The following is a 12491-nucleotide window of genomic DNA, read 5'->3' as shown; positions in this document are numbered from 1 at the left end:
ATTCTGAATTTCTGATTTCTGAGTAGAAAATGCATTATGCAGTACAAGCTCCAACTCTAAACCTTTTCAACATTGCAGCAAGTTGGTGTATGACTTCATTTAAAATAACTTAGTTGAGTTTATCTTATAAGCATAAGTGATTATGAAGATGTTTGGGAAAACTTATGTAAATAGCTTATAGTTTATTACTATAAGCTATTTTGAGCTTAGTTTCATAAGTTGTTTAGATTAGCTTATGAATAAAAGTTTATGCTTATCTATAACATATTTTCAATTTATTTCAATAAATTCCTCAAATTAACTTATAAATAAGCACTTACGCAATAAGTGCTTATTGTTATAAGCTCTTAATTAAGTTTTTTACCCGAACGTATCTTATGTTTGTTTTTACAATGCAAACGTAGCCATAAGATACCAGTGAAGAAGAATTTGACATTTTAAGTTCAACATGAATCGCGAATCGCAAAATCAAAATTTTACGAACATTGAATTTAATAAGGATTAGCATTGACATCAAATTTGGCATGTAAAGTTCAACATAGATAGCAAAATCAAAATTTTACCACGTTGAATTTAATATGGATGAGACTTCAATGAAAATCCAAAGACATGCACGTTTCCTTTACTTCTGTTTTGTTCTCTAAAGCAAGTCAATTGCCAAGTGATTTTGAAAGACATTAGGAACTTCCATGCATTTGCGCCCCTATGCATTAGGATTTTATGTTCATAATGATCATTTTCTTTGACAAATCAACCTTTAAATTCAGGCAATGTAAGATTACATCATTAACAACCACCAAGTGTAAAATTTGAGCAATAATACATCTACACACATACTACATGAATTGAAGATCATAAACTAAAAACTCAACTAGTGGATTTTTTCCCACAGGTTATATAAAAAGTTCTCTCCAAAATTCCGTGATCCAATCCAATTCTTCCTAATAAAGTTTTCATATATGCAAATGTCATTTTTCCTATAAAATCTTTGTCCATCATAGCTTCTGAATGAACAAAGGTAAGAACCATGTATTGCAAATCACATGCTAATTCACAACACTCCTAGTACAATAAAGATGGATGAAGCTGGAAGATGCACAAGCAGGAATCTCCTTTTCACCAATTTGAGCATCTAGATCATACAAACAATGAAATATACTTCAAAGGAAGTAATCCGGCGCGGGTCTCTTTGCAGGTGCCCCCCTTGATTCCTGAGTTTCAACAAAATTTGAAAATTTAAAAGTCAATTTTGCCAAATTAACACAATTTTCTAAAGTATCAATGTATCATCATAACCTAGCGAATAATATGGACCACAAATTGTTTTCTTAAACATGCAAAGATAGTGCAGTCCAGATGAAAAACTAGTCATATTAGTGTGCATTTGGTTCCATGTTTGGGAGCCTCAGAATCAATTCTCAGGGACCAAAATCACTTTTAGGTATTATGTAAATGTTTGGGAATAGACAAAAAGAATTTATTTTAGTCCCAAAATCGATTATGCAGAGAGGCTAGAGAGAGTAGCTTATGCGACGGACATAATCAATTGTGGGATTTCATAACTTGATTTCACAATATTAACCTATAGAAATAATTTTTCCATAAACGTATCCAAACATAAATCACTTTACTTTCAACTCACTTTGACTATAATCAATTTAACCAAAATCAAATACTGTAACGTTGATCCAAACACGCACTTAGTAACACACTGTTCACCACATGAATCAAAGGATTTGACATAAAGGGTGAGGCTCAAATTGCTACCATTAAAGGAAACCAGAATCCAGGTAATCAAAATCAAGTGCTTTTGCTGACAAACCTGTGGGGCAGCATCAAACACACGGAACTGCTTATTAAGATTTCCATCCAACTCCAGAATAGCAGCTACATTACCACATCTGTAACAAAGATAAAAATGTATAATTAAAAACATCAGAGCACAAGTAATGATGAACTTTGATTGGTTTTATACCTGTAACAATAATTTGGAGCTGACCAGACAGTAACTATCTGGTTATTGAACATCCATTTATAACCTTCCATTACCAACTGATGAGCACGGCATATATAGTCAATGTTATTGGAGTGGTTAAAGGAGGTAACAACGCTGCCACCAAATAAGAAACCAGCACCACGGGGACTCAGACCCCATCCATCCACAATATCTTCAGGATCTGACCATAGGAGGTCACACATAGCACCATCATGAGGTACCTCTTGCTTCCGATCAATAGTTCGTATCTGGATATGAATAATAGATAATGTATATAATGTCCGCTAATAATTTACAATCTAAAACCCCAGAGACAAATAAATTAAGGTGGAATTTATAACCTGATCCAATGTTGAAATGGCAGGAGAAAGACCACCATGAACACTGAAAATCTTGTTTTCAATTAGGGCGGACAAGCTGCATTTTGCCATTGTCAACATAGGAAACCCATTAGTGGAAGATGCAAGTTGAAACAAGTAAATTTGTAAGTGCAGTTAAGTAGACTTAATAAGTTATAAGCAACTTGATACACATGTTTCCATTAAATCCTCTGGTTTTTTTATTTTTAGCTATTATACACAAGAAGTGCTACCAGCATATTATTTCACACCCTCTTTTTAACACCCTCTCGATTATTGTGTGAGCTCCCATGCTCCCCCTCGTCAATACCTGGGCCCACTCTCTATTTGTGGGCCTCAAATGGGAATTCGCTAACATATCATTGTTGTTCACCTAATAATAGACCTGTTGAAAAATAAAGTGTGATGAAGAGTGTATTCATTTCTCTTCTATGTATTTATTAGGTAAGTCTATTGTTTCCAGAATCATCAACCCAACCCCTTCTACACTTAAAATACACAAACAGACACAACAAGAGGGAGATGTCAGCAACAGTACAGAATGGAAAATGAAATCTGTCTGGTGGAAAAACGACAATTTCAGGAATTTAATAGCAAATCAGGCATTAAAGTCATGTGGAGAAGTAGCTCCCAAGTGCAATACTAAAACCAAGTAATGTCTATATTAATATCTCAATCTGCTATATATGAAACACGTGTGTATAAAATATTGAGATCTATCAGATATTACTATATTAGCAAACCTTAAGTAATCGAATACGTCAGTGCAATATCTCCAAACATTGACCGAACCATATTTTCGAAGGCACTCATCATAGAATCCATATACCTGTCAAGTGATGGATATTGAATAAGTATGCTGAAATCACAAAATGTTGAGAAACATTTCAGTATCTTTTTCCCCACTGTCATTTATCATATTAATAAAAAAGTTATTTCTTTCTTCCACTTGGCTGATAGACAAACCTGTGTGATCTGACGGCTCTCATGGTTTCCCCTAATGAGTGTTATCCGATCTGGATACCTCACCTGATTGTATGTCATTAATTAGTTACAACAATAATAAACCAAATGAAAGAAGCATCACTAATGGCAGAAAGAGTTGGAGTGGTTCAGCCCCTAGTTACGAAACCCATTATCTTTTCTTTGTCATTTTTAAAAGCCATAAAAGAAGAGTTCAACGACAGATAAATAAAGCAGAAGGACTCTCAGGCAGTTTTCCTAATAAATAAAGAAAAGGCAACAACATAGAGAGAAGAACATAGCTCAAAAGAAAAAACAACAGTCCCTTTGCATTATAGACCAAGGAAACCCTTAAAAAAGCCATGACCACAGACAGACAAAGTGAGGGAAAAACTGCAATTAAAATCCTGTCTGCAAAGAGAATAGAAGAAACAGCTGAGTACTAAATCAAGCATCCAAAGCATTTTGTTCTCCTTTTTGCCGACAAAACCTCAACACCAGATTACTAAAAGACCACCAATAAAGCCTCATTTGGCATATTTTCAAGCTTCACCACTCATGCCATGCCACACAAAGACTTCTAGAATTTTATTCCAGTAATAGCAAATTGAGTTCCCTTAAAAAAGAATAACGTTCAGCCAACCACATTACATTCACCAATCACAGCTACAAGACCAACATTTTTTAATTATTACAAGGTTGCCTAACGCAGAAGAACTAACCAATGTTGAAATCATACAATAAACACCTAAACAATTACAAGATTCTCTAAAAGAACCACACAACATACTCCTGACTTCCAATTTTAACAGAACAAAAATATGTAAGAGAAAAGACTAACCTTAAGAGCGAGCAGAAGCAGAAACGTTTCAACTGAGTAAAACCCTCTATCAACAAAATCCCCAAGGAATAAATAGTTTGTTTTGGGGCAATCACCTCCCACTTTGAAAAGCTCCTTCATATCATAAAACTGGCCATGAATATCCCCACAAATCTACACAAAGAACAAGAAAACCAACAATACTAATCAGTTCCAGTACAATAAAAATATCACAAGCAGAAGAAACATAAATGCAGCAAGCAAACAATCCTAACTTCACTGCATCCGAAAAAGGCCTAAGAAGCTCACTTCCTATGTGTCCCCATGACACTCTAATCTCAAAACTGATATCCTACACCACTTATGCTCTTAGCCTCTTAACCCTATGTGTGGTAAACTCCAACAAAAGTCTAACGTTCCGCTGCGCCGCTCCAACAAAAACAGAACAGAAAAAGGCACAAAATCTACCAACTACATTACATTGAACCCTAAATAAACTGAATTTCCCAGTAGAGTGGTTCATAACCAATCACACTACACTTCAAATGTCAAATTATAAAAAGCAAGTTCCTTTACTCGATTTGAGCAAAAATCACAACAACCCAGTTCGTAAATCGAGAATCAAATGAAAACCCAGAAGCTAGAAATCGAAGAAAAACAACAAAATGGGTTGAATCATGAATGAATAAAAAGGGGAAAAAGTGACTAACAGTGACAGGAGCGTCGACCCTTTGAACATTGCTCTCTTCAACGAGAATTTCCATGGCTTTGAGACAAAGGGTCTTCACTTCAGACTCCTTCAGAGGCTCGCATCGCTTCAACTGCTCAATTTGCCTATCTAGGTCAGACATCTTTCACTCTCTCTCTCTCTCTCTCTGCAATTGCTTCCTTCAATCTCACTGTGTTGACTGCTTCTGGTTCAATTGGTGTTTTGGTGCATCTTCAAGCTCTTCTTTTGCAAAGAGCTTGAGCTTCCATGTCAATCACTCCAAACTCGATTTTTGGTGCTTCCTTTCATTGTTTTGGGTATTTATAATGCTTTTGTTACTTTTGGTATTTTTTATTTTTTTTGTAATTATAAAATGTAATTTTTTTTGTTTAGAATTTAAATTCTTCTTTTTTCCCTAAATGTTTTTATAATAATAATGTAACACTCTTCACTTAAAATTCAGGATTGAAAAGTATATTTTATTTGAAATGAGTTTGTCTCAGTTTAAGTGACATAGTGTACACATACCAAAATGTTATTAAATTACTGATTTTACCTTATATTTATTTTGGATGGATTTAGACAACCACATTTAAAATTATTAACTTTTATAACAAAAAATTATTAAATTAATATATTTTCAATTTTCAAATTATTTTGTATGCTGAATTATTTTCAAAGCACAAATTAATTTAAGTGAATTAGTTACTTTTTAATGTTCTATATAAGATATGGTATTCTTTTGTGGAAGGAAAGAATGCATATTACCAATATTTTGCTAGAAGTTATGTTTGCTTGTCCTAATCATTCATCCCAAAGAAGAGGAGGCGTTTAACATGGACCAGTTTTTTCTGGTTCATGGTTGCACCACTTGCTTTTTGACCTGTCATTGCAGGTTTCCCGGTTTTAAAATAAAAATAAAAATACATATTTATTAATCACAATAATTAATTTGTGATAATTTTAATTAAGTTAATTAAAATCTTGGCTTAATTCCACTTTGGGCCCCTGATCTTTCAAAAATGAGTGATCGGGGCCCCCCGTATTTAAATGTAGCGGTCAGCCACCCCAACGTTTCAAAAACGTGCGATCGGGGCCCTTATGTTAAGTTCCGTTAGTTTGACCAAACGGAGCAGTGACGTGGATTTTCTTTTTTATTTTAAGATTATTTTTTTACCCAAAAATTACCCCTCTCAGTTCTCTCTCTCACACTCGAACCTCTCTCTCCCTCTTTCACGCTTCTTTTTCTTTCTTCTTCTTTCTTCTTCCTCCTTCCTCCTTCTATGGCTTCCTCAACCTCACCCCAACATCACCCCACCCCACAACCCCAAATCTCTCAGACTCGCTCGCTCTCTCGGTCTCGCTCTCTCCTCTGCATCTCTCTCTCGCTCTCTCTCTCTCAATCTCGCTCTCGCTCTCTCCTCTGGATTTGGGCGCAGTGAGGATAGAAAGTGTTGCGGGATAAGCAGAAGGGGCAGATCCATATCTTGGCGTTGAAGTCGACGATGCAGAAGGGGTTGAGAAGGGAAGAGCATGACTTGCAGCGGAGTGGGGTGTAAGGGACGGTGGGGATGTCGTTATGGTGATGGTGGTGAGCCGCCTCAACAGCGTTTCAATTTCTTCTTTCTCTCACGCCATGGAATCGAAATCAGGAGGAGAAAGATCTGAACTTCCCTTCCCATCCTTTCCTCCCTAGGACAATGGATCTGCATCTGGGGATTTATGGGTTCTGGTGTTTAGGTTATGTGGAGAAGATTGTTGGACTGGGTTTGTGGATTGGGGTGCAGTGGGGGTTTAGTTGCGAGTGGTTATGGAGCCGATTGATCTTCGTCGAAGGTAGTGGTGGCGGCGCAGCCATGGATGAAGGGAGGCGGTGGCTAGGTGAGAGAGATGGTGAGTTCTAGGGTTTTCAAGAAGGAGAGAGCTCAAATTTGTCTGCCTAATTGCTAATTGACCAGATTAATTATTTTGATTAGTGAAACCTTAATTAATTAATTCACTATAGATAAATGAATGAACTACAGGGACCTCTCGATTTTTCTTCTCTTGCTTGCTAAGTTAGGATTGAGGTGAAATTAGGGTAAAATTTGGGGGAATTGGGTTTGTGTATTGAGTGGGAAATTTCTGGGTAAAAATTTTAATCTTAAAATAAAAAAGAAAATCCACATCACTGCTCTGTTTGGTCAAACTAACGGAACTTAACAGAAGGGCCCCGATCGCACGTTTTTGAAACGTTAGGGTGGCTGACCGCTACATTTAAATACGGGGGGCCCCGATCGCTCATTTTTGAAAGATCAGGGGCCCAAAGTGGAATTAAGCCTAAAATCTAATTCTCCATAATCTCTCCTCTCTCTCCTCTTCATCTTCTACCTTCCAATTTCAGAAATCAAAACCTCTCCCCATTCTCATTTTTGTTGTTCTTCCTCATCATCATCACTCTATCTTCTTCCCCTGTATTGTTGCTTCCTCTGTCCAAGACCAGCCTCCAAACCAAGCACCTCCCCTGTCCATGACCCATCAATCCTCCAAACCAAGCACCTTCAAATTGTACAAACCAACCCCAACGTCTTGCACCAAACACCAAAACTTGACACCAAACTAAGACAGCCCATTACATTACCAAAGCCAGCACAAAAACGCAATTTTATAACATAATACCAATATATGTAACTTAAATAAAAACAATCTTCATCCAGCTTCTTCTCATCTTCTTCATGTTCACCCGTCGTCCTCCTTCTCCATCTTCTTCTTCCCTCCACATTTCCCCTTCATCTCAACAAATTAATAACTGAAACCTAGGAACCCAACACCAGAAAACCCAGAAACAAAACCACATAAAACCAAGATTCCAGAAACCAAATAACAAACCCAGAATTTTGCTCCTCACAAAACAACCTGTTAGAGCATCAAACCCCCACAACCACTAAACAATAACAAGAACACCAAAATAAAAATAAGAAGAACAAACTCACTCCTAACCCAGAATCCCCACCACCACCCAGATTCCACTCCCAACCCAGAACCACCACCACCACCCACCCTGAACTCCTCACAAACCCCAGATCCAAACCACCACCCAGAACCCACTCCCAACCCACTACCACCCAGAACCCACTCCCAATCCACGCCGCCACCAACCCAAAACTCCCTTCAAACCCCAGATCCAAACCCCAAACTCATAACTCATACAAAATCGAAGGAAAAAAAGAGAAGAAGAAGGTGGGTCGTGATTGAACTCTCAACCCAGAAATCAGACGCCACGAGAAGCGGAGGTGGCTGGCGCTGGCCGTGGAGATGCAATCGGATCTGGAAAAAATTTCGAAGGCACCAAATCTTGTGGTTTCCCTCTACTTGTCTCAACTTTTTTTGAAATTTTCCGATTTCAACTTCACCCAACCACCTTAGAGAAGATTGACGACCCAAAGCTTTTCTCTTTCGATTTTGTTGTGGTGGTGGCGGCGGTGGGTTTAGGGTTGTGGGTGGCAGTGGTTGTTGGGTGGGAGGAAGAAAAGAAGAAGATGAAAACTATATAATTTCATCTAATTTAATTAATCTAATAATTAATTAAAGATTAATAAAATATGTTTTTTGATTTTTTTTTAAAAATCTGTTATTGTGGGTCAAAAGGGGGTGGTGCAACTTTGCACCACACAAAAGTGGTCCATAATAATTTTTTCCCAAAGAAGAAGATATTCAACGAGTCAACGAGATAAGAATAACCCTAAGCACTACTCATTCAACTAGAGATCAAAAGATTCTGGCCACCAAAACCAATATCACTTCCCTTCAAGTTTTCGGTTCCTTTTTTTTTTTTAAATAAGTTTTCGATTCCTAATCACACTAACATTATCATATTCAAGTAATGTTTTTAAAACCTATATAGCCTCTTAAATTAAGTTCATTTTCATTTTAAACACAAACAAGACATCAATTAAGGCTAAAGGTTTATCATAAATAAGTGTTATACTTTTTTTTTCCTTTATCGCAAGTTGCAATACCTACATAGTATATATTCTCAAGCATACTATGATTTTCTTTCGAAGTCTGTTTGAACTCATGAAATAACACTTATAATTTTTTCATCTTAGGCGAGGATTGCTTGTGGTTTTGATTATGGTCAAGTAGACTCTCCTTTGTTATTGTTTTATCTTTCCATACTAAAAATAAAATACTATGCCTCAAGGTTCACAAGCTTAATACGTCCAACTTACATCATAATCTCCACATCGTGCACAATGAATCAAGCCCAACATGCCTGATGACATGTAATCTTCGCAGGTTATGGCCAATTGAGCAGAGAGCTCGACTATATCAATTCCCAACCCACAACTTACATCAGAGTTTTGTAAAGATGAAGTGTGCCGTTTGCCTTCAACATCACAGATAGCTTAGGGATCAATCCTAGCCGAGCTAATGTACGTTATGTAACCCTCAACTTACATCATAATCTACAGATTGTGCACAATGAATCAAGATCAAGCTCAACCTGTCTAATGTAATTTTCGCGGGTGTGTGGTCGATCTAAGCAGAGAGCTCAACTATATTAGTCCTCGCTCCCCAACCCCCAACAAATTAAATCTTGTAAGATGAAGTGCACCTTTTACCTTCAACATCATATATACCTTAGAGATCAAACCCGACTGACCTAATGTAACCCTCACAAGTATATGACTGTTATAAGTATGGAGCTCGACCATATTAGTCCAAAAGTGGCTCACCGATTATTCATCATTAATAGTCGTTGATATAATGATTTTTTAGTTGACGATTATGAGTCAACAGCTAACTTTTTATGAATTGCCACGTGGCCATACAAGTCCAACATGACAGTATTGTAGTAATTTTGTAATTTGAAAAGGATAGTAAAAAACGACGCCGTACTGAATGAATATTCCAAGTCCGCTAGCTTCCACATTCCCGCGAAGTAAACGACGGTGCCGGTGGTTGGCGCCGTACGCAACTTCCATCCATCGCCATCTCCCTGAAGCGACGTCGCATCGATCACACCGTTCTCTCTCTACCTCACAGTCGTAGCTTCCAAGGTTAAGGCCACTCCCTCTCCTCTCCGATTGTATAGTATCATCTTCACTCATTCTAATTTTTCTTCCTTGATCAGTTCTCAATCGTAATCTGCTCGTTCTTTTGCATGAATTATTCAATGAAAACCAGGTCATAAATATGATCTGATTATGAATTTCGTTACTGTTATAATTGAGCTTAATTTTTCAAAAAAATTAGAATTTCGCATTTCATGTCTGATAAATTGAGGTCAATTTTTCTGTTTTGATCTCCATGATTATGGGATTTGGTGTTAAAGTTGGTCGCTTTTCGAGATACTTTATGATGGGTCGGATTTGTATTTGCCATTTGCGATCATGTGCTTTAGATGGAAGAAATTTTTGTTGGGATAAGTAGAAAAAAGTACTGTTCAATCAGGGTTATGCCTTACTGGTAGATTGAGACAATGTGATTTATGATCCTTATTTTGTTATGGGTTTTCCTAAGCTAGTAGAATTTATCTTGTGTGAATCATGTGTGCTGGAACAGTAATATGGCATGTCCATTGCTGTTTTTAGGATTTTTGTGCATTTTTTGTTAATTTTTTGCATACAATCTGTTATTTCTTATGTTTTTAGTGAGGTCGTCAGTGTAGTTAATTGCCGATGGTGGGTCATGGCAGAAAGCCAAAATGCCGCCATACTAATGGGAGAATATGGTGGGATATTGACCATGGCGGAAAACCAAAAAACCGCCATGTCGGATATTTGATAACATTGAACGTCATATAATGAAGCTTGCATTAAGTAGAAGTACTATTGTTTACTATGCAATGAAGTCGCGTTATTTGTTTGGTTGGTTATTTAAATTGGCTTTTTTCTTCTTGTTTTAGGTCCATGGCATCTTCTTCAGACTCATGGGTGAAGGAATACAATGAAGCAGTGAAACTTGCTGATGATATCAGCACCATGATTTCCGAGCGGAGTTCGTCTGTGGAATCTGGACCGGAAGCCCAACGTCATTCATCTGCTATAAGAAGGAAGATCACAATATTAGGGACCAGGCTTGATAGCTTGCAATCCCTTTTGTCAAAGCTTCCAGCTGGGAAGCAGCCTGTGTGAGTGTCTAGTTGTTGATTATGCTGGTTAAAAAAGTCATGCTGTTATACATTAGAGCCACTAGGACTTGGAACACTAGGCAGTCTGCACTGCTGTCCTTTGGAGTTTCCCTTTTTGAAATAAATGTTTTAAAGGTCTCTTCTGATATTAACTACATGTTTGAAAATCCTTCTATAGTTGATTCTAAAGCTAAAATCAATTATGATGAGAAGTTTCAGTGAATAACTTCTAGGTGTTCGAACTGATTCTGGGGAAACATAAACTGAACCAAAATGCTATAACTCTTTCTCTCTCTCTCTCTCTCTCTCTGGGGCTGTCTTTACCAGAGTAATACTGAACTGTATTATACTAGATCTGAAGATGTATGATGAAGTTGCATCCTTGTTGTCTGAAGTGTGTTTCATTGCAATGTTGCAGATCTGAGAAGGAGCTGAATCGTCGCAAGGACATGCTTGCAAGTTTGAGATCAAGAGTTAACGAGATGGCTTCCACGTTGAGCATGCCAAATTTTTCCAACAGGGATAGTTTGTTTGGGCCAGAAATAAAGCCAGATGCAATGAGTAGGACCAATGGCCTGGACAACAAAGGAGTTATTGGACTTCAACGACAAATTATGAAAGGTCATTTAATTGAATTGTTTGAAAATACGTTGCTTGTAGTCTGTTCCTTGATCTTATAGTACATTGCTGTTCAAACAGAACAAGATGAGGGCCTTGAGAAATTGGAGGAAAGTGTAACAAGCACAAAACATATTGCATTAGCTGTGAATGAAGAGCTGGATCTACACACGAGTCTCATTGTATGTTCTCTTCATGCATTAATTTTTCTTTGTTCTTGTTTGTGTCAGCTATTTTCTTCTGGTCTACCCTCCTTAGTAAAATTGAATCCTTTCTTTTCATCTGCCAGGATGACTTGGACCAACATGTAGATGTCACAGATTCTCGGCTTAGGGTAATATTCTTATAGTAACTTCTATCTGGACCGATACTCTTATTTAGTTTTATCAAAGTTAAATTATGTTAATTTGTTGAATGTTGACATTTGTACCAACTAACAGCTTATCGTTTATGTTTCTGTGAAAACAGCGTGTGCAGAAGAACTTGGCAGTTTTAAATAAACGAACCAACGGTGGTTGCTCCTGCTTGTGCATGCTTTTATCAGTGATTGGCATAGTGGTTTTGGTTGTTGTCATTGGGCTGTTGGTCAAATATCTGTAATGATAAAATGCCTAACTCGTCAAGCTTCTGTTTTTGTCTACGTCTCTGTATGTATGCACTGAAACATCATAACCTAGTTTCCTGATTTCTCTTGGTGCTTTGTCAATGGCGTGCAATTTGTTGAGTTTGTAATGTAATGGACATGTGTAAGTGTTTATATGGTGTGTTTGACTCTTATATGTAGTGTAATGAAAGGCTTTGTATGTACATGGAAAAAATGGAAGGCTTTGTATTGTAACTGGCTGGAGTTTAAGACATTGCTCTAGCTATATGTTGCACAAAACAACAGCAATGTTATATGTTACTGAGGT

General features: G+C 37.2%; 2 protein-coding genes across 3 annotated transcripts; one reads left to right on the top strand and one right to left on the bottom strand.

Annotated features, from left to right (window-relative positions):
• Positions 1 to 860: 860 nt before the first annotated feature.
• On the bottom strand, positions 861 to 5149 carry LOC130733059 (serine/threonine-protein phosphatase PP-X isozyme 2). The gene is made up of 8 exons (XM_057585109.1): positions 4849 to 5149; positions 4160 to 4312; positions 3322 to 3384; positions 3099 to 3184; positions 2338 to 2413; positions 1976 to 2244; positions 1823 to 1901; positions 861 to 1211 (listed from the first exon to the last, which is right to left on the bottom strand). The coding sequence occupies exons 1-8, from the start codon at positions 4987 to 4989 to the stop codon at positions 1161 to 1163; spliced, it is 918 nt and encodes a 305-aa protein (XP_057441092.1). The 5' UTR covers positions 4990 to 5149; the 3' UTR covers positions 861 to 1160.
• A 4581-nt stretch (positions 5150 to 9730) lies between these two features.
• On the top strand, positions 9731 to 12418 carry LOC130733058 (syntaxin-52-like). Of its 2 annotated transcripts, none has more exons than XM_057585108.1 (6): positions 9731 to 9889; positions 10738 to 10962; positions 11381 to 11583; positions 11662 to 11762; positions 11870 to 11914; positions 12049 to 12418. In XM_057585108.1, exons 2-6 carry the CDS (start codon positions 10742 to 10744, stop codon positions 12178 to 12180), a joined length of 702 nt encoding a protein of 233 aa, XP_057441091.1. In that variant the 5' UTR covers positions 9731 to 9889; positions 10738 to 10741; the 3' UTR covers positions 12181 to 12418. The 2 variants fall into 2 exon arrangements, with proteins under 2 accessions (XP_057441091.1, XP_057441090.1); XM_057585107.1 differs by lacking the exon at positions 9731 to 9889 and adding an exon at positions 9901 to 10016.
• The last annotated feature ends 73 nt before the right edge of the window (positions 12419 to 12491 follow it).

Source organism: Lotus japonicus, chromosome 1 (genome assembly GCF_012489685.1).
Source record: "Lotus japonicus ecotype B-129 chromosome 1, LjGifu_v1.2".
NCBI classification, from domain to species: domain Eukaryota; kingdom Viridiplantae; phylum Streptophyta; class Magnoliopsida; order Fabales; family Fabaceae; genus Lotus; species Lotus japonicus.
The sequence above is the reverse complement of the archived record's forward strand: the minus strand, read 5'-3'. Positions and strand labels throughout refer to the sequence as shown.